Source organism: Trichophyton benhamiae (genome assembly GCF_000151125.1).
Source record: "Trichophyton benhamiae CBS 112371 chromosome Unknown contig00476.0, whole genome shotgun sequence".
NCBI classification, from domain to species: domain Eukaryota; kingdom Fungi; phylum Ascomycota; class Eurotiomycetes; order Onygenales; family Arthrodermataceae; genus Trichophyton; species Trichophyton benhamiae.
In genome coordinates this window covers 627,889-648,896 of record NW_003315108.1, presented here as the reverse complement: position 1 = coordinate 648,896, position 21,008 = coordinate 627,889, and the positions used below count along the sequence as shown (strand labels likewise).

The window sequence follows — 21,008 nt, the reverse complement described above, 5'->3', positions numbered from 1 at the left end:
CTAGGCGCTTCATTCTTTACCTATGAATTGATACCTTTCTTTATTTTTGAATTGATACCCTTCCGGAATGGCCAATTTCAGTCTAATTCAGGTCTTCCTGAGCTTCTTATGAGCCCCCTCCTGCTTTGTTAACTAAAGGAGGATTGATGTTTGATTCTTAATGTTGCCATAGTTCTTGAATTAGTAGCCGACTCCCGATATATTACGGGGATTATCGTGACCAGTTGGCATTTAACATTTTAGTGTGACCTAATAATTAGATACCCGTTTAATATGCCTTTGCTTGATTCCTTCTTTTCTGCTACATACTAATATTGTAACTGGTTGCCTGTGTTTGCATTTTGGAGATTTTTGTTGTACATCTTTTTATTTTTGACCCTACTCTCCTTTATTAATGTGCGATTTACTTTGTTTATTTGTTTATTATTTATTTTACTTGAGAATAAATGTTTGATATGGTTTGATCGTACTTAGGCAGTTTGTATTATTAAATTTTTACTGGTTATATTTATAAGAAGTTGTACATGGAAAGGAATTTTCGGTTACAGTCAAATATCAAGTTGTAATCCAAGGAAGAAATGGGAATTATTCCTTTTTGTACCTCAGATTGTACATCATCGTTCTATTGCTCTAGCATCTTCTTCCGCTTCGCCCGATCTCGATCAATTTTCTTGAAGAAAGAGCTCCGTTCTTTCAACTGCTTATTTCGACTCTTGTTATGTTCGATATAAGCCATATCTTCTCCTCCAGCAAGTCCGCTGAGGGTTGCAGCGTTCCTACGCACAGCCTTCTTATTACCACGAGATTTCCCTCCAGCCGACCGATCATTGAACAGATCATCAGCATTTTCCTCAACCGCAGCAGAAGTTTCATTCTGAAGTGTTACGTCAGCTAAGAGTGCCAGGCGCTCTTCGGCTGTAGCATACGCAAGACCCTCGAGATTTTCAATACCCTGCAGATGGGTGATCACCTTGAACGCGTAGCCTTGATCGACCAGGAAAGCTTGACGTTTGGAAGAGTAAAACATCTCATCGGTATCCTTTGACACAAGGGAGTAAAAGAAAGCGTTGAAACCTTCATCATTACGACGCTTAGCTCGAAGGATACGCCCCAGCCGCTGAGCTTCCTGCCGACGAGACCCGTAGTGAGATGATATTTGAATCAAACAGGTCGCCTCTGGTAGGTCGAGAGATGTGTCACCAATCTTAGAGAGAAATATTGTGTTCACTTGTTCGTTATGTTGAAAGTTTTCAAGAATCCGCAGACGTTCGTTTTGCGGTGTTCCACCATAAATGTAAGCTTTCTTCAGCTTCAAAGCATAACGTTCGAGTGCAAAGACATTGTCTGAAAAGACAATGATCTTATCGCCTCGTTTTTCGTGGTAATCAATTAAGAATTGACAGGCCTGGAATTTTCTGGGGTTCATGATATATAAAAGAGCGGCTTTCCTGGACTTTTCACGCATATACTCGGTATAAAACTCGGTAGTCATGGGACACCACACTTCTGCGCATTGAACTTTGGCAATATGACCTTGCTCTGCAAGCTCCATCCAGTTCGCTTCGTAGAGCTTGGGCCCAATAAGAAAATTTAAATCTTTGATTTTATCGTCCTCTCGGAGAAGCGTGGCTGTCAATCCGAGCTTGGTTTGTGTAGCTATAGCGGATGTGACTGTTCGGAACATGAAGGCGGGCACGACATGGACTTCGTCCAACAGCATCAACCCCCACTCCCGAGACTGCAGCCACTCCATCATCTTTTCGGCGTCATGAGATCTAGCTCGGGTTTGTGAAACCATAGAGTATGTAGATACAATAACTCCTGTACTCCGTCGGAACTTCTCCTTGTTGTCCGATGTGAAGATGGCAATATCACTCGGGTCAATATTTGACCATCGAATAAATTCATTCCGCCACTGGACAACGGACATGGAACTAGTGCAGAGGACGATAGTACCCTTTTTGATAGTGCATGCTGCGGTAATACCGACCAGCGTTTTACCAGCACCACAGGGAAGGACGATAATCCCACTCTTTGCTCGTCCGTTACCAAACATCTTACTCAAACTCTTTTCTTGGTAGCTTCGAATCTGAGCAATGGGTTTGAGGTCAATGTCCAAAGTTGGGTTGATCTCATCATTGCGGAAATCGTATTCCTCAAGTGCTGGACAGCCCATGGATTGGCATCTAGCCTTCACTGATTCCACTGCTGTATTTGGAATTTCAAAGCTGTGAACCTGCGCTTGTTCTTCGTCGTCATCTTCCTCTCGTAAGTTCACTAGAATGTCATCCTCGTTTGATTGGGCAGGCCTCTCTGACACCTGAGTCGCGCGTTGGTCTGGCGCTTGCTTCATCATAGCCGCATCCTTTGTTCCTGGAATTACCAATCCACCCATTTTCGGGGCTGCCTGTTGTGTAATTTCGGATGACTCTATTCTCTGCGGCCCAATAACTTCATCTTTCAGAAGCATCTGCAAAGTAGCTGTATCTGAGCTTTCCACAAAGAACCGGTTATGTTTCAGCACCAGCTTTATTTTTCCATATGATTTCGTGAAATTGATAATGAACGATTTTAGAGTTTCAGGCAGAGGAGTTTTCGATAACCTATCAAGAAAATTGATGATATCTGTAGGAAGAAGTCCGACGGACACAGCAGCATAAAGACTGTTGCCTGTGAGCCGATATTCATGGAGATGCGTGGGCCGTGACAAGGGTTCAGCGATAGTTGTCAGAAAATCTTGCGCTTGTGATGCTAACGGAGAAAAGCTCTCCAGTGTAATGGTCCCCTTTAGGGGCTCTATCCAAAGTGGGCGGTTTGCATGATCGGGTTTCAATGCAAGGGAAGAGAAATCTTTGTATCCAAAATGCGGATCCTGTTTTACGGCCTGTGATTTTTGGCTGTAGGATTGCAGCGTAAATTTCTCCACAACGTCTGGTTCAAGATACTACCGTTAGTACTTTTTCCGGTAAAATGCAAAGTAGTATCCAAACGGAGCATGCCTTTCAAGTTATCCTCTTCACCATCACTGCCCTCAGGCTCGACATACTCATCGCTACTTACACTCTGAGGTGTTGAAGTAGGATTCGGAGTTGCACGCTTTGAGGCTCGCCCTTTTGCGCCTACGTACCCAAATAAGCCCATTGTCAGTTTATATATTTCATGCGGGTTGGGTGCCCTATTCACTGAGATTATATACCTTCGACCGCCTTCCTCTTCGGAGGCATGTTTCTGCTTGACTGCTGCGGCCTGAGAGATCAAGAATCCCCCAGAAATCCTGTCTCTGATCCGGTGCTCCTAGAACATTATCTCGATCTTTTATGGTATCTTACCCTGGACTTGTCACAGCACCAGGCCAGTGGTGCCGACTTGCAAGCGATAAGAAGCAATGAGAAAGGGGAGAAGAAGTCAGAGACAAGTCGTTGTCGATGACGATCTCGGCTTCTTATTAGTTACAGCATCCAAAAAGAGCCTTATCAAGATAGTGTCACATGACAATGACTAAGCCAAATCTAGCCACAGCCGACTTTAAAATGACTTCAAGCAGGAAATTTGGAGCCGGCCGAGTTTTGCCAGCCGGGATAGAGATCAAAGACGCCGAGAGACTGACAGATTCGGTTCCATTGTTTCTCTTTTGGATTCAAAAATGAATACTGTAAGTAAGCATTGGCCGTGGTTCTTGCTCTTTACTGGGACTGGTATCACTAACTGCGTGGCGGTGTTTAGATTAAATCAACCTGGTACCGACAACCCATTGCTTTGATCGATCACAATTGGGAGGATTAAGAGAGAACTAAACATAATCAATCTGCCTAGGATCGGATGGGGAGCGCTTTGTGTCGGTACGACTATTATGCAATACCCCGGCTGTTCTTTTATACTCAAAGGAGCAGGATAACTAATGCCGTTTTGTGACCAGCTGGTGGTGGCGCATACTATTTCGCCAAACGCTCTATCAACGCCGACAGATTGACCAGATTTGACGCTACTCAGAAACGTAAAGATGAAATGGCCAAAGCTGAAGCTTCGGCAAGGGTACGAACACAAATTCTTCCCCTCCACGACGAGATAAGATTGACTCTAGGGCTTCACTAACCGGCATTTGGTACTGGCTGAAGGCGGCAGCTGAACAGTCAAAGGCGGCAGTTGCCCGGGCAGGGAAATTGAATAGTGGGTCACAGAAGGATGACGCATATAGCCCGAGTGAAGAATTAGGACACGATCCAGCTCCTACAAGACACGAACCGGACACCGATGCACAGCGTCTGGCCGAGAAAGGGAAATACGAAGCCGCCGAAGTATTTAGATCGAGGAAGGGTGATCGTTTCAGCTGATTGATGCTGGATACTTATACATACATTCGGTTAGGTATGTTACCACGGTGGCTAGGCAATATATTTGCTTAGTCTGCTCTTGCATATATTATGCTATAAAAGGAGAGACGAGGAGATATCTGTATATTATTTTAACCATCATTTCTGCTACTCTTCTCTAAAATCATACTATACGGAATACCAGGGCTTGTATCGTCTTGTGATGCCAAGGACCCTTCCAGACGAATCCTTGGGGGTGTCTATTGAAGATTATAGAGGAAGTTGCAATAAAGATGAACAGGGAGAAAGAAACACTGATTTGGAACTATTTTTAGCCATTAGAAGACGCTAAAGTATCTCATAGAATAGAAACAGGCATAATAATAATCATCGTTATAACTCCATGTCCGAATTCCTAATGAAATGGATTTTCGTGCTCCATTATGATGCCGAACGCCGTTTCATGACAATCATAGCCAACCTGTGGCCCGTAGACGTAAAAGAGATAAGGAAAGCCGACGAAGTGAAGTATGCTTAGCGAGAATGGAAACATAGAGGAGGATAGCTGTATATATATATATATATATATATATGTCAGGACAAACTGATCTTCTTCGGGGCAAGGGAATGATAATAACCAGTTAGCGGGAGGGGAGGCTCACTTATTTGCCGGTGGCTGCTCCAGCTTTCTCCCCCTCGAGCTCTCCAGCGCCGGCGGGATAAACGGCAGCAGGACGCCGGAGACGATGCACGACGCCGCCAGATACCGCTGGGCCCTGCTCTCTGGCTTCGGGGCTTGGGCAGAGAACCGCCGAAGCGAGTGTCGAAGTATGATGGTTGGCTGGTTCATGGTAGGCGGCGACGAGGGGGTCGGCTGGTGAGCTAACTCGTCACCCAGGTAGGTATTCTCGTGGCTAGGAATCGCCTGTTTCTTGTTCGAATAGATATCCCGGCGGCCAGACAGAGCGACGGTGGTTTGTTTTGGCGGGAAGAACACCGTCCCAAGAGGATCAGACGCAGCCTTAAATAACACCTAGTTAACCAGCCAGGGCCCAACCCCCTCCCTCCAGCGACATCCGTAACCTCGTGGTGTCTCGAGCTTCGTGTCCTTCGGCGGTTCAGGCACGCCAGTCGGGAGTTTGGGCGGCGGGCGCTAGCTCCACGGCTCTTCCGCATCGCCGAACCTCCAGGGATCATGCATGACGCAAAGATGGCATGGCCAGATGACAATCGCGTGACGGGGATGGAATCCGTGGGCTTCCTGGTGGGCTCACTCGGCGCCTCCCACGCCTCCCACGCCTGTCCGTGGCCGGCGCCTGCTCGTTGCTCTCCTCGAGTTGCTTTCCCGAAGCCTTCCCCGGAAGTCTCGCGCTGGCTCTGCTCCAGTAATAACACGGCTCCCGGCGAAGGGTTCGCCCGTCAACAAGGTAGCGCTTCGAAACAGCCCTGTTGGAAGCGCCGGATATTTGCTCAGATTCCACACTGGCGTACACATGGAATACAGAGACAGTCATGTTATCCGGAAACAAGATTTGCTCTATGAGGCAGCGGTCTGCTTTCTAGGAACCACCCGGAATGCTCAGATGGCCTTGGTTCTTCTTGTATAATGCCCTTGAAGGAGGGTTCTATAATGGTGGCTATATTCGTACTCCCGTACTCAAAAGTGACACCACCACGCCGAACCTTTTCCCGAGATACGCAGTCCATGTCATGATGCAGCTTGCGCCCAGCTGGACTGCAAGTAACTAGGGCCTTCTTACTCTGTACAGTTTGTAGCATTTTATTCGAGGGCGTCGTTGTCTAGAGTGCCTAACTAGGCGGAGACAAGCATTAGATATTCGCTGTACGGAGTACTGCTTTGCTTGAACCATACAACTGCCAGTTCCTATCCTTCAGATACTGTATGAGTATTAGTTATCAAACAGTGCCGAATGTAATGGAACCACCTAATTGCTGAAATGCCACCATAACTATCCACCGGCCTAACGGTACAGAATTAAGCACTATTCCTAGGGTAAAATTCTCTGCTTTAACCGTGTATCCTAAACCACACTCTTCTGCTTCTACTGTATAGTATAATTCCTGGATAATATCTAGTTGCACTTAGGGTAAGGGTTGGGGTTAGGAAATGCTAGGGGGTTAAAGGTATGAGAATTCTATATAAGAAAGTAATGAGTTAGAAGATAGGTATAAAGTAAGTAAAGAAGGGTATAGCTTAGGAGTACATTGATAGAATAGAGAAATTTGCCCTAAGAATACTTTACTCTGTACCGTTAGGCAGGGGGGACATGGTGGCATTTCAGCAATTAGTTAGGCGTTAAAAGATCTCAAATTTTTTTCCAGCAAAATCATATTAACTGCTTAATTACATATCCTTGGGCCAACGTTTATCTCGTTGCCTTACTCCGTACACGTTCTATCAATGCCTGTGACCAATATTCCTCCCTCGAAAGCCCCTTCTTTGCCTTTGCTTGCTCCAATTGCCTCTGTCGCTCTGATTGCTCTGGTTCTCCTGGTTGTGGCCCCGGCTGGTTCGACCAAGTGCCTCTACCACGCCCCATCATGTTGCCGCTGCTTCTAGCTCTCCTTATGCCCGCAGCTCCTCTTCCTCTAACAACTGTGGGAGGTGCAACCTGAGTCTCCCTTCGATTTTCCTCACCTAGCCTATATTCATTCGAAATTCCTTGAATAAACTTCATTGGCAGGTGATGGTAGTTTGTGCCTCTCACGAGTCTCGCAGCAGTATGCATGTATCGGGTGCAGAATAATTTCCAGAGCTCCTTAGCAAAATAACATTCAGTTGACGGCCGGGGGCAGTAAGGATCGGTCTCCAAAAAGGCTTTCACCGCCAGTCGCACTCCATTTTCATCCATTGATATGGGTTTGCATGCGTCAAAGTCGAGAATCCATAAGCTGAGAAGTCGCTTCTTGAAGTTTGGATGAATGTTGGTAATCCGTTCATATGTGCTTGATCCTGGAGCCATTCTCTCGACGGATCGCTTTTCTATCTTCTGGGGAGCTGCCAAAAACAAACTCAATGTCGTTTCCGTCCACTTTTGCATGCCAGTGTAGAACGGCCATGGTATCTTCCATGCTCTCACACAGCTCTTCGACATCTAAACCAAGGTCTCTTATTTGATCTAGATGTAGCTTATAGTTGCGAAGCGAAAAAAAGGTAGTGCCACTGGGCCGAGATGTTCCAAACCTATTTCTTCCCAAGAAAACCATGATAAGGCAGTCTTTGTTTTTTTGGGTCTCTTTTCGCGTTCTCGATGTTATGGGGTGGGCAGTAAGCTCCAATCATGGCGCTTTGAACTGGTTCTGGTAATGGGAGAATTCGTTCCATGCAGAGAACATCGCGAGGTTCACGCCTGAAAGTCGGCTCGTCTGGGAACAAATGAAGATTGTCGTTCCAAAATTCTGATGTCTTATTTGCAAACCATGCAACACGCGGTAGCTCCACACGTCCACCGATGCTGCCGAGCTGGTCAAAGCTGTTTTGAACCCGAAGATGCATGACATAGTTGTTCCACAATTTATCACTTCGATCGATGAGCAGAAGTTTAAATGCCCATGTTGTTCCTGGTTGCTCGTAAATTTTTCCAATTGACCCCCTTCCGATCTCTCTGAAGGGTCTCGCCTGGCCTGCTGAAGCACTCTGGAATTCGGCATAGGAGGATGCAGTGGATATCCCAGACTGGTTTGATAGAAGCCTTTTTAGAGTGTTCTTGGTATCCGGGCCTGTTGTGCTCGAGGTGCTGGTTCTTTCAAGTTGCAATTTGCTGAACATCCTATCCAGCCTTGGGGTATTTGAGTCTTCCGAGGTGTCATATTGGCGGATTGATCGTGAAGAAATCTCGTCACCAATATTATCCGACATGCTGTAATGATTGAAGGGTCAAACTTGAGGGAAACCTGAGAGCGAGTTATGCGGATATATTTTATATGTCAAGGGCAATGACAAATATTTCCATGTTGCTTTGTGTGTTGCTTGGTGTGTTGCTTCGTGTGATCCTTGTGTGTTGCTTCACACGCCTATTATACAACTAAAAACCATCGTATAAACTTAGGCCGAAGAAACCTGTAAAGCAGCTTCAACACCATTGATAAAATGGATTGGAAGCTGACGGAGAGCCATATCACCTGCTCCCTTTAGCACTTCGTTGCTAGTTTCAATGTACTTGCGTCGAAATGCCACCCACAGGTCAGGGCTGGAGGTTGGGCGTGGATAGAATGGGTCATTCTTTATAAAAGCCCTAACCGCTTGGTCGACCCCTTCCATATCGAGAGAGATAAAATTACAGCAGTCGAAGTCCAGGATCCATATCGTGTGTTCTCCAAGACAATTTGATATTATTGCTGACTTCTGGTCATTGCGTGGTGGAGCTAAGACGAACTCGATATCGTTCGCGTCTGTCTTACCTAGCCAATGAAGTATTGCCAGGGTTTCTGCCATCAGTACAGCATAGTTGAGGAGGTCGGTTGGAGGTACCTCGAGTTCATACATCTGGTCGAGGTGCAGCGGGAAGTTCCGAAGAGAAAAGGCCACGAAGTTCGATTTCGGTCGTGAGCTAAATCGGCATCTCCCGAGATATGGGCGGATGAGGCAGTCCTTGTTGACCTCACTAGCCTTTAATTCTGATATCAAAGGTGGAGGGCAGAATTTCTCGATCAGTAACTCCCGAGTGGGTTGTCCAACAGGCGGAATGCGGTCGGACCGAATGATATTGCAAGGGGAATATCCGTCAGGAAATTTCTCCAAATTTCCAGCCCCCCACCAAGCGTCGTCGGGATCAATAAACTGATGGCATCTGGGTATAGAGATAGGAGTGGCTTTGTTGTATTGCTCTATAGCATTCTGTATGATCCCGTGCATTTTAAATTCCTTCTGGAGAGACCTTCCAGGACCTCCATCTTCTCGCTTGAAAGCGTCGTCTTCCAGCATATTATTACTGGGCATTAAAGCCCACACTGTGCCACAAAATCCAGCACCTATCCGCCGAAAAATTCGTTGGCTATCCATACGTTTACGACGTCCTATTAAATAGCCGAAATCTTGGTGTGTATATAAATGTGATGATGAGTTTTAGAACAAGAACAATGGAAAGGGAGCGCTCTAGTGAGTATTTATGTGAGTCACCCAGGCGGCGAAGACCTTCATGCCTTCTTCATTATGACGGCATTGACTGGTGGCGTGCACTCAGTTGGTATTAAACCGCAGGGACGGAGGAAGTCGTCATTAACAAGGCTGAAAGTTGGATGTATTCTGATTGGGTGGCTTATCAGGCTCATGATGCTAAAAGCCGCCATATAGCCGCTGATCCCAATATTATTGGGTGAAGTAGTGGGACCAATGCTGATAAAGCCTATGAGCCGCGGGTTACTAATTAACTATTAATTTGACATTTTTATTGGCTAAGAATATCTTGATCACGTGCCATGGAGGACAACCTAAGATTGGACCATTCGGTCCGCTTACGAGAGATTGTAGTCACGTGATACTCACTGTGCCTGACCGGGGCATTACTAGGTAGGTTAATTCGTTGGTCTTGGCGTGAAAAAGCCTCCATGAGGAACACCAGCATGAAAACCGCAGAACGTCAACAACAGACAAGCAGCGTCGGGGCAGTATTGTTTACCTCCGAGTGAGCGCCTGGGAGGCTATACAGCGGTTTCACAATGAGCTCCCACCAGATCGCTGTAGCGAAGGCTTCGTTCTCCGCCGGCCTTTTACGGCCTGACCCTCAGCCAGTCTCTGGAGATGAGATATCACGCTTTCACAAAGAGCTCGACACGATGATGTCGCATTGCTCCCCAGCACATATCCAGGTTTGGACTATTTGAAGCTCCTTGCATCGTCGCAGCGGCAATATCCAAGTTTACTAAACTGTTACGCCTTGGGGTTTTTCACACCAGATATGCAAATCATGGCTTCTAAAAAATGTTGCCCCTTCGTCCGTCCGGGTAGGGGGATTAGGCAAATACTTCATTGCGCTGGCAGAGTACTTGCAACAGAAACCAACGGATAAGCGAGAAGCTCAAAACGGAGGTGATAGAAAGCACGGCGCATCTTCGAGGAGAAAGACGTTGCATATTCTCTACCTACTAAATGATTTACTTCACCATACGAAATACCATGGCCCGACGTCCACTTCAGCGTTTTCAACGGTGGCCGAGTCATTACGCCCATACTTGACCACTCTTTTTGGCCGTGCTGGGAGCTATTGCCGTGACAATAGCGCGAAGTATCGCAAGCGGGTTGAAGATCTTATCAAGATATGGGAAAACAATGCATATTACAGTGCGGAATATATGAAGAAATTGAGGGATGCGGTTGAAAATTTCGAAGCTACTGAGGAAAAGGCTGCTATAGATGGAGAAGCACATGCTGAACAGAAAAAGGCTGAAACGCGAAATATTCCATATGTGATGCCGGCGACTCATGGTGATCCCAATGCGCCATATTACGAATTACCTGCAGGAAACATGCTACCGCACATAATCCCAGATTCCTCTGCTGCAATCCGAACCCAGTCATTAAAACCTCTCCAATTTGCCGCTGGCCCTGCTGATGAGACTCTTATCAAAGCTGTGAAATCCCTCCTTGCAGAAGTGGACAGGATTTATGATACCAATAAAAACGAGTCTCCGGAGCTTACTATAGTAGATGTGGATGAGCTGGGACAAACCACAACACACAACGATATGACGGGGGAATCACTGGACAGTGGCACATACTACGGCTGGTCGCGGGAATTTTGCCAAAATATGAAACAACGCAGGAATGGAAAAGCTCGCAGCAGAAGTCGAAGCGCAAGTCAAAGCATTAGCTCGCGGCGGTCAGCCAGTAAAAGACGACGGTACAGTGATAGCATGAGCGAAGACGGGAGAGGCCGTTCACTGTCCTCGAGCTCATCAATATCTCGTGGGCGTCGACGGCGAGCCTCAGTGTCCCGCTCCCGATCCCCTCGCCGTCGACCTAGGGCCGGCCGTTCAGCATCCAGATCGGCGTCATATTCGCCTAAACCGTCTGCTCTTCGGGGAGTCTCACCACCACCTCCTCCACTTACTTCTTCACAACCAGCAAATCAAACCCAAGCATCTTACGTCAACCCTCAATTCCCTTTTATCGGCGCGCAGCAGTTGAGCATGCTAGCCATGAACCCTGCGCAGTCAGTAATGTTTCCTCCTCCAGTTCGACCACCAAACTATCATGGGCCGTGGCCACCCCCGCCTCCTCCGCCTCCACCAGGCATATCTGCACCAGAAGGGGGTCTGTTCCCTCCGGCCATGAATATAAACATGGCCATGAACATGGGTATGAATATGAACCTGCCAGCCTTTCCTCAAAACTTCCCACCGTCGACCATGGGTGGGTCTATGGGCGGACAACAGTTCATACCTCCGCCGCACCAGCCAGGAGCAAACTTCGCTTTCAGTCCACCACATCCCCACCAGCAGCAGCAGGGCCAGCAAGGCGAGCAGAGCCAGCAAAACCAACAGGGTCAGCACGGACAGATATACGCAAGAAACTCAAGCTCGGGCCCCAATGGGATGGGCAGATGGAACCAAGGCGGATGGTCATGATGAGTTACGTTACGTCACAGCGCGTGGATGAATTTTACGTTTTACCTTAATACTTTAAATACCCTAATAACCATATGATCTAGAGGATTCTAGGAGAGTCATGAATCATGCATAGTATGCAGCAAGCGGACAATTTTCGTAATTTTTTGGCCTTCCTTAATTTGGGGGGGAAAAAAAAAAGAAAAATATACGTCGTATATCTCGTCATATGAAGGCCCTTTCTATATATCACAGACCCGCGTGAAATGGAAAAATGAGACAAAGGTCATATATTTTGTAAACAGCAAGAGGCATTCCCAGCATACCAGTATGTGGAGATATAGTCCTATCCAGGCAAAGGTCAAGAATAAAATACCTCGAGGAAAGCAAGGCTGAAGCGCTAGGCGTCATATAATGAAGAACGAGGGTTCGAGGTGTAGTAAGAAACCAAAAACTGAACGGGGAGAGGAGAGCTATCTCGGAAGTCGAGAAGTAAATTGACCAGAAATAACTAGTCAAAAAAGAAAATGGCTTTTCTTTTTTGCGAGAAGAAAAAAGTTGTCGTAATGGCGTAGTCGGTTCATACGAGAGCACCTTGTTGAGGATTCCGATATCCCTGAACAAAGTACGTTCGAGGTATCATGTCTAGGCGTCTCGACTTGAAGAGGACAGCAGATAGCACCACCATCTCTTCATCTTCAAGAGAAAGCGACATAAGTCTCATTAGCCTCTTATGTCTTTTCTTTATGCGCATTCACCAGCGGTGGATATCCCATTCTGCACCGTAGCATACCATTGACGAGTGTGTCATAAGTCAACCACCGGACCGTCTCTCCGGGTGGCTGGTCTTTGCATTATCCAGAGCGTAATCGTGCTTCTTTATGGATGGCGGCAAACCGTTCTCCTGGTGATTGTGACGTTTCATGCGATCGTGATGTTCTGCCTTTTTTGGTTCACCAGGTGCTGGTGGTGACTCCGAAGCCCGAAGCTCTTCCATCTGTCTCTGTGTGTGCTCGTACATAACTTGAGTATACGAGGACAATGTATGTTGGCGGTCCCCCGAAGGGCTGGAGATCTTGATCGGAGCAAGTGTATCGTCCATTTCGCTTAACAGTATAAGTATGATCTTGGCCTAACGGAGGAGTGAATGATGTGAGACATGTGTTCATATAACTTATGAGTGGCCAGTCTAAGTGTCGAGAGAATCAAGGGATTGTAGTATGCTCTTTCAAGGCGTTAAACTTGACTCTTACAGTATTATCTCTGATAGAATGAACAATCAGACAGACATATCAGAAATGGAGGGAAAAGAGGAAGAATGGAGGTGCGTGTCCACATATACCAATTGGCAGCAGACCTCCAGCCACAGTTGTATATGGCCTATTATACGTCTATCGGCGGAAAGCGATAAGGGTGATGACACAGATAGGAAAAGGGTATCTCGAAGAAAGAGAATGAAGTATGGGATGTATGCGTGTTTAATATATGGTATAGGGTCAAGTTTTTATAGACTGCCCCTCATACTTATTATGGGAACTCATGAAAATTTCATATCACCTTGAGGTGCATCGTCAAATCTGACACAGGGTTGGGGGGCCATATTGCGTCATACGGGGACAGTTATCAGTGGAAGTCTCAGTCCGTTGCGGTTTGTGTGGCTGGACGAGCCCAGAGTCATGGAGAGCAAGGAACAATAAGAACGCTGCCGCCGTTTTGGCCTGTGGCTCCAGACTGCTTCTGGCTCGATAAAGGGGTCAGAGTGGCGGTCGAAAGCCGGATCCCTAATTAATGGAGATCGAGAGTGGAAAATCATGCGGGACAAGCTCTCGTTATGCACCGTAGGACAGGAATCTGATGGTCCTTACTCCGTAGGAGGCGTATGGATATAGAGTCTTGGGAGAACTATGTCGTCACATCGCATGGAGCATCGGGTCGTCTGAGCCAAGTTTTCGAATCGTTCCCCTTAGGCGCCAGCGCTGGCGAGCTAGCGTCCGCTGGACAAACTCTAAAGGTACTTCTGGCAAGAGGGTGAGAGTGAGGAATGAACAGACAGGGCCCCCCAGCTGGATCGAGATCGCGTTGAAGATCGTAACCCGCAGCGGTTTGGACTCCCGACTAGGTGGCGACCTCCGTCCGCAAAGACGATGTTATTATTATTCGCATTTAGCGAGGAAGAGCTCCAGCTGGTTCCCCGCCTGGATTCGAGTTGCAGCTCTTGAACGAGACGGCCCAGGATAACATGGAGTACAACGCAGAGGATGCTCGTTCAAGGTGGAGAGGAGTGAGTATGACATGTTATCTCGAGAAACGAACTGGGTACCCGGGCGGGTCTCGGGCTTATGTCGGTACAACGTCGGACCACTTGTGGATTTTCGTGACCAACTTTTGCATCCTGCATGATCTGCTTTCCCATAAGAAAGACTAATAAAAATGGATGTATGTGGCTGGCAACAAAAACCTCGTTAGTGATGAGCATCAAGTATCAGATAATTCAAGATTGACTGACGGCTGGCAAAGCACTCTGGAGAACAATGACGTTCCTGGCTTTGGTTGCACGTGGAAAAACGGAATAAATTAATTGACATCAAGTAAACAGCAAAACTGGTGTATACTCAGCTACGGGATATCAGCTCCTCAGCTGAACGAGGAAGTACGAGGCCGTGTTGTCTATTGGAACCGAGAAAGGTGTGTCATCTGGTCCTCCCTTGACCTGCCCCTATTCAGCAGCTGCACGGTGTCGTCACCGAAATTCGAGATATGATACCCTATCCACAAGGATAGTGCGGGCTAAATTTCAGGTCTCAGATGTTAGGCTCTCTCATGGATGCTGCCAATTCAAATCTGTTGTCATAAGATAGAGCTCTGTGTTGATGGTTGAACCAATGGTTGTAAACTAATAATCTCTGTTTAAGATTGGATGCCGTTATGGTCATCAGTATCTAAGAATCGAGGCAAAAGTCATAGTGAAAAAGGACCATATATTTTAAAGAAAACACAATTCAGCCATAATATGAGAATTGTCGTCATTATTCGATTATACATAGCCTAATAAACATAGTTAGTATGCTGGTAGCTCGAAAAGGTGGTGTAAGGGGAAGAGGGGAGTGAGGGGGGGGTAGGTGGGATGGGGGAGGAAGGGCTGCATGGGCGATCAGTGCGCCCAAGGCCGGACCCATCCGTTCATCTATACCTTTCCTGGCACCCTGGAAAAAGAACCTGACAATAAACACCTGGAGGCCGGCCATTGAAATCATCATCAAGCTTTCGATAATGCTGAAATTGAATATTCTCTTCTCAGTGCTCCGCACGGTGCTGAAGTTACGGTTTTCTCGTGTTCGGAAATACTTCTGATTTCGGCTGATGGTTGATAGGTGACCTCCTAGTCGGAGGATTGTCTCTTCAACCGCTGACGTCTGTTCAGGGGAAGTTCCAGGCTTTGATGGCAGCTGAGTTCGTTCCTCATTCTCGACCTGCAAAAGGTTCTTTAGCATTATGTCGAACACGAGGACTTACGCAAACCCAATTGTTCTCCATGATATTATGCAACTGGGACAAAATTGTCCAAAATTAAGAAACACAATCGGGAGATAATGAAGACTAACCGCAATCTCAAAGTCAACCGTCTTCTCCGCAAAAGTGGACATCTCGTTATTGAAGCAGAAGCGGTATTCACCCACGGACTGAGCGGTAAAAACAAAATCGCCCTGTCTCTCCTTAGTTCCGTCCATAACTAGCTTCTCACCGGGGCCATAAACGGAGAAATCGATGTCAAATGAACCGCCAGATTGCACCTACACACGCACACATGGTCACGAGTCAGTAAACAGATTCAACAGGATATTGACGCAAACACATCATAGGGAAGGCAAGCTGAAGGCATACAGCGAAGTAAAAGGCGACTTTCGCGGGGGGTTTATCGATCCAGGAGTAGAAGCAGGCCTTCTCAGCGGCATCGAGCTTGTAGGTCAAGGCGGTGCCGTAAACCGAAGAAACCGCAAAGGCGAAGAGCCATACGGCAATAGCTTGAAACCGCATGATGCCTTACAACCAGGAAAGGCGAGAGTATACCGTGGAATCCCCGAGAGCGAGCTGTTGTCGAGGTCTGGTTGTAGTCGGTCGACGTTCCAACAGGAAAATGCGATGCGTAAGATGTTGACACTTTTTTGGTGTGTTGTTTGCATTGTTTGCACTAACGAGCCAAACTCCCAATAGAAACGCTCAACCAGCAACAACACAACATATAAAAAGGGGTACCTTGAATTCAAATACATGGATATTTCATTAAAAAGGGAATCATCTAAATAAGGACATGGGCTTTCCCAATAGCTTACGACTGGCCCCTTTAGTCACTATGGTTAGGTATTATAGTTATGGGAAGATGCAAGCAATACACCCGGAGTCAGAAAAAGCATCATTTGCCGCCATCAGAACACCGCCCGTTTAGAAAGATGATCGATGGATAATAGATATAGAACTGGACGAGAAAAAGAAACATTAAGAAAGAGAAATCAAGCCATGAAATCGAAATGAGGGAAATACAAGCAATTGTAACTGATCAAAACGGTGGGGAAAATTTGTAGGATAAATATTCAAAGCCTGAAAAAGAACTTGAAACCCCGTTTCCCCGTTTCCCACTCTTCTTTCCCCCGCATAATGAAACTGATTTGTGTTGTCTTTGGTTGAAGCTGAAGATATCATTATTTTAATATCAAGATAACTGTGGTGATACAGCCATTGAAGGGATCATTGTGTTCGCATAGAGTCAAGTGCTGCGCTAGCTGGCAAGGAATCGAATATATCCATTGGGTATCTATCGAATGAAGATATTGTCGCTCTTGGAGAGGAAATTGCGATTCTTATTTACATGGTTCAGGCCAAGCTGGCTGTCAGAGTCGCCGACGAGTTCGGAAAGGATGTCATCTAGATAGTGTTAGCTGTTTCTTTTGAGAGGTACGTTTTAGTAAGGGGTATGGAGTACCATCTTCAAGATATGTTGGATTTGAGTACATGGCTCGAGACACAACTGCAAATTTTATCTTCTCAAATTGTTTACCTCGGATGCCTGTTCTTTTGGACAAGCGCTCTTTGGTATCGATGAATTTCTCTCCCTATAGATATGTCAGCACCGTGAGAGCAGTTAGGAAAGTAATGGTAGACGTACTGGTTTAACAACAAATTTGAAAGGTATGCCATGCTCTCTATTTGGCTCCTTATCAAAATTGAAAGCATTTATCCTAAAATCACCTTCCTTCATGTTTTGTTCATCTTCTGGAATAGGCTCCGCATAAAGGGAAATTGTGTCCATTATTCCAGCAACGCCAAACTTGTCTGTTAGTTCTTTTTGCATTTTGCTGTAATGTGCTTCAAAAACACGGACATTTTGCATAACCTCATTATCCAGATTAGCTTTTTGTTGAAGGCCTTGTAGAATATCAGTGACATTTCCTTGTTTAGGCACAAGTAACTCGAACGGTTGCTGTATGAAATAATATATATTAGCGCACACCCCAAGACAAAATAAAAAGGAAGTATAAAGAGTAAACCAGGGCAGAAATATACCTCTTTGATGATTCCCTCGGGTAGCCAGGTGATTTTTATTAGCTTCTTAGTTTCATATTCACTTAAGCTAGTCTCCAGAATCTCATAATATAATGCATCGTTTCTCTGCCCTGAGTTACCGTAAGCAGAGTACTGCGTAGTCAGGATCTGGGAAAGGTTGTGGGCAACGTTCCGCCGAATAAATGGTTTGGGATTGCCAGTAGTAGTTGCAACAGGAGCAAACCGAAGGTGTGTCGGGTCAACTTTTAAGTACTCGCCAACTTTAGCTGAAAATTGATCGTAGCTCATCTTGCGGCTAAGAGCAAGTGTAAAAGTTGAGTCATCGGATTCTGGCTTCACTGGGGCAAATTTTATCATGACGCGGTTGAGAAGATAGTCGTAGTATTGTCTTGCATCCTTGTAGAGAACGTTGGGTCCAAGTCTAGGTGTAATGGGGTCAGTAACAGTTTGAATGTGTTCGGCGGAAAATAACGTACTCTGATTCACTCTGGGTCCGCTGGAAACATATTATATCTCCATCTTGAATCTCCGAAGCTTGGAAGGTCTGCTTTGGCTTCAGCTGGTCAATCATGGAAGGTTTGATTTCCTAGCATGAACGGTTAGATGATAATCTACCAAAAGCTAGAAGTATTTACTGAATACGTACCTCATATAGCGAAAAGGATGTACCGGCAGGCCAATTCATCATCTGGAGAATGGGCCCAGCAAGTTCTGAAACCTTGGATTGCTTCTTAACGAAAACATGGCCAACACCGGAGAGAGTTTGTGTCACAGGATCAAAATGCTTCAAAATGACGAGAACAGACGCATTCGGCCCTTGCGTTTCAGGCCAAACAACTTTTCCATCACTTCCAGGTTCTCTCACTTCAGCATATACCTTGAAAGGCGCGGCTCTTGACGAAAGCTTGAAAGCAGCTGTTTCGACAGTGTCTTCTGGGTCCCGTAGAGGCTGGTCAGGCCGGACAGTTTTGTTTTGACGATTAACCATAGCCCATAGGCGGACTCGTTCCACGTCAAGGCCCTTATCTTCTGCCACAAGTTGCGTAAACTCGCCCACCTTCATGGTACGACGGACTCGGTAGGTAGTTGGGAGGGCTGGATCACCGGGATCCAAATCAGTACTCATCAAGTCAAAGCCGTGATGTTCCCTAAACGAGTCATCGGATACAACTGCAATATTCATGTAGAGATGTTGCTCTTCACGCTCCTTTTTCCTACGGATCGCCTCAGAGCGCTCTTCATCGACTTGTTTCGCTGTTCCCGGTTAGTAAGTCTTCCAAGAAGTATGAATGGGAATAAAAGTAAGCCAGGAACTTACCAAGATGGGCAGGCACATCCTCGTTTCCAACGTTGACAAGGACGTCGTCGATTCTGGACTTCCGGATATAAACCAACATGTATGCGTTCATCGAGCGTTTTGTTGAGTAATTCCGGGTATAAGGTTGGCGCATCCCGGCTCCATTTGCATACTCTCCACCAAAGTTCTCCTCTAACGTTTCCTTGTTTGTTGCTCTGATCACCTTGTCATCATCGAATTTGTAGAAGTGGCCATCTTTGGTTGGGCGCAAAAAGGCGTAGTAGTGTCCAGCATTAAGGTCGCCACTATGAACAAGTACGCCGAAGAGCTTATATTCCCAGGGTTCAGACCTGTCTGCATCTGCGGATAAGTAAGGCGATGCATCGAACTCCTCTGGGAATTCATGCCGGTCGTTGATTTTCATCATTGCATCGCGGTTGAAATCGTATTCGTATCTTTGTAGGTGAAGATGCAAGACAGGTGGGAAGCTTTCGAAAATAACACCTTTTCGGGCGTCTTGCAAACCATGGGAAGATCCTGCGTCATATTTGTTCTCTCCATCCATGATCTCAACGTTGATGTAAGATTTGAAGCTGTCATCCAGGGTCTTGTTTCCTTTGACACTCAGCTGTATATCCCAGAAGTCCTCTATCCGCGACGATTCATAATCAACGTTGATACAAGAAATGTAAGTTTTGGCTTTGCCCACAAAGAGGTTCGGGAGTGCTAATTCAGCCGGTGTGCCTTTCATTTGCACCTCGAGCTTCTCCATGAGTAACCGAGAGAGTTCCTGGACATCCTGCTGTTCAAAGATTACCCTTGACTTCCATCCAAAGGACTCAGTGAGTTCTGAGGTTGAAACAGGAGTTTCACATGTTTGGAGTGAGTAGAATAAACGTTGAAGGGTCCAGGCAGAGTTCTTTTTATTTGCTTCATCTTCTGTGGGAATTTGGTATACAGCCTATTTATCATTTAGCACAACAAACGCAGTGTGTTTGGAGGTAGGTTTTGGCATACCTTTCGGAACGCGTTGGTGAAAAATAACGATTGGAGGAGTGAGTTAAGGTAGCAGGTTGCGCCCTGGTTTCTGAGACCAACCATGCCAGTCTCTTTCTTGGAGTTATAGCTGGAGTATGTTAGCTATATAGATAGTTCCCAAGATATCGGGGAGCAAACATACTTTTGGAAGTTATGCCATAGAACACCAGTAGGATCTTTCACCACTCGCACATATGCAGTGAGGCAGGCCTCTTGATTGTCTACGAGTGGCACACCTCTGTCATCATGGACATGTTGAAACAGTTTCCGTAGTTCACAGAACCGCGTGAAACCCCAATCCGATTCTTCTGCGTTGAATCTATGTGTCGCTCCTACGCCCAAATTAGCCCACGTCTCGAGTTGAAAATGGTCCAGGGGAGGTTTTACTGTTTGAGATATATATGTCTGGGTGGTTCGGATTCCATAGGACCAGGGCAAATTGCACGCAAGCGTACCAGTTCTCCGGCACGTTCTCCTCCCACCCATGCTCCAGGTAAAAGGAGGCATGTTCTACCTGGTTACCGTAGGGGAAAAACAATATTCTCCTAAAACACCCGTTAGAGAGATTATTTCCGCTTGTTGTCTAGACTGCTCTCGTCTTGTGAGGGGGATGTACCATGGTGCGCCGGCACATTCAAACTTGGGCCCATGCTCTCTCCGCGGCAACTTTGTCCAATTCTTTATGTGCCATGTGTGATATGTTTCTCCTTCGGTTTCCAGATCCGGGTCTACTGGTAGGACTCTCGACATCATCGTCTCATCTATCAAGCAAACAGAAGAGTTAGCCTGGGTAAGCTACCGGCAAAGAATAACGACCATGCTCTTGGCAGCCGGAGCACTGCTGGTTAGGCACTCGACAGGACGAGGGGGAGGGGCCAGGCGTGCGGCAGAGCTCAGAGGAGCAGACAGAGAGGCGCGAGCGGTCTCTGCCAGGCAAAAATAACAGCAGCTGGGGGAGCACATACAATCATTGGCGAGTGGCTTCTCCATGTCTACATCGTTCGAGGTTGAGCCGGCAGGCGACACGACAACCACGTCTGTCCGGTCATTGTTCTCGAACTGGTCGTAGTCAGGCACCATGGTATCAGCATCATTAACCTGCAGTATCAAGGCACGCTCGTCAGCCTGGATCTTCGTTTCCGGCGTGTAGAATCAAGGCCGGGAGAGAGGTGAGGGTGAGGAGTGAGGGTGGTGAGGGCGGCGGCCTACATGGTCCATGAGCTCGGTATATCCAACCA

General features: G+C 46.6%; 8 protein-coding genes across 8 annotated transcripts; 1 reads left to right on the top strand and 7 right to left on the bottom strand.

Moving 5' to 3' along the window:
- Nucleotides 1-622: 622 nt before the first annotated feature.
- On the bottom strand, nt 623-3,141 carry ARB_06870 (uncharacterized protein; the record flags this gene model as incomplete). Its single annotated transcript, XM_003015064.1, has 2 exons — nt 623-2,931; nt 2,958-3,141. 2 exons carry the CDS (start codon nt 3,139-3,141, stop codon nt 623-625), a joined length of 2,493 nt encoding a protein of 830 aa, XP_003015110.1.
- A 3,556-nt stretch (nt 3,142-6,697) lies between these two features.
- Nucleotides 6,698-7,426, bottom strand: ARB_06869 (uncharacterized protein; the record flags this gene model as incomplete). Its single annotated transcript, XM_003015063.1, has 1 exon — nt 6,698-7,426. The coding sequence occupies one exon, from the start codon at nt 7,424-7,426 to the stop codon at nt 6,698-6,700; it is 729 nt and encodes a 242-aa protein (XP_003015109.1).
- An 89-nt stretch (nt 7,427-7,515) lies between these two features.
- Nucleotides 7,516-8,190, bottom strand: ARB_06868 (uncharacterized protein; the record flags this gene model as incomplete). Its single annotated transcript, XM_003015062.1, has 1 exon — nt 7,516-8,190. One exon carries the CDS (start codon nt 8,188-8,190, stop codon nt 7,516-7,518), a length of 675 nt encoding a protein of 224 aa, XP_003015108.1.
- Nucleotides 8,191-8,376: 186 nt separating this feature from the next.
- ARB_06867 (uncharacterized protein) lies at nt 8,377-9,255 on the bottom strand (the record flags this gene model as incomplete). Its single annotated transcript, XM_003015061.1, has 1 exon — nt 8,377-9,255. The coding sequence occupies one exon, from the start codon at nt 9,253-9,255 to the stop codon at nt 8,377-8,379; it is 879 nt and encodes a 292-aa protein (XP_003015107.1).
- Nucleotides 9,256-9,989: 734 nt separating this feature from the next.
- Nucleotides 9,990-11,897, top strand: ARB_06866 (uncharacterized protein; the record flags this gene model as incomplete). The annotated part of the gene is made up of 2 exons (XM_003015060.1): nt 9,990-10,139; nt 10,227-11,897. 2 exons carry the CDS (start codon nt 9,990-9,992, stop codon nt 11,895-11,897), a joined length of 1,821 nt encoding a protein of 606 aa, XP_003015106.1.
- Nucleotides 11,898-12,690: 793 nt separating this feature from the next.
- On the bottom strand, nt 12,691-12,978 carry ARB_06865 (uncharacterized protein; the record flags this gene model as incomplete). The annotated part of the gene is made up of 1 exon (XM_003015059.1): nt 12,691-12,978. One exon carries the CDS (start codon nt 12,976-12,978, stop codon nt 12,691-12,693), a length of 288 nt encoding a protein of 95 aa, XP_003015105.1.
- A 1,924-nt stretch (nt 12,979-14,902) lies between these two features.
- Nucleotides 14,903-15,911, bottom strand: ARB_06864 (uncharacterized protein; the record flags this gene model as incomplete). The annotated part of the gene is made up of 3 exons (XM_003015058.1): nt 14,903-15,346; nt 15,479-15,667; nt 15,759-15,911. 3 exons carry the CDS (start codon nt 15,909-15,911, stop codon nt 14,903-14,905), a joined length of 786 nt encoding a protein of 261 aa, XP_003015104.1.
- A 775-nt stretch (nt 15,912-16,686) lies between these two features.
- On the bottom strand, nt 16,687-20,024 carry ARB_06863 (uncharacterized protein; the record flags this gene model as incomplete). Its single annotated transcript, XM_003015057.1, has 9 exons — nt 16,687-16,796; nt 16,855-16,984; nt 17,038-17,352; nt 17,436-17,856; nt 17,912-18,021; nt 18,082-18,689; nt 18,754-19,693; nt 19,750-19,872; nt 20,007-20,024. 9 exons carry the CDS (start codon nt 20,022-20,024, stop codon nt 16,687-16,689), a joined length of 2,775 nt encoding a protein of 924 aa, XP_003015103.1.
- Nucleotides 20,025-21,008: the final 984 nt, after the last annotated feature.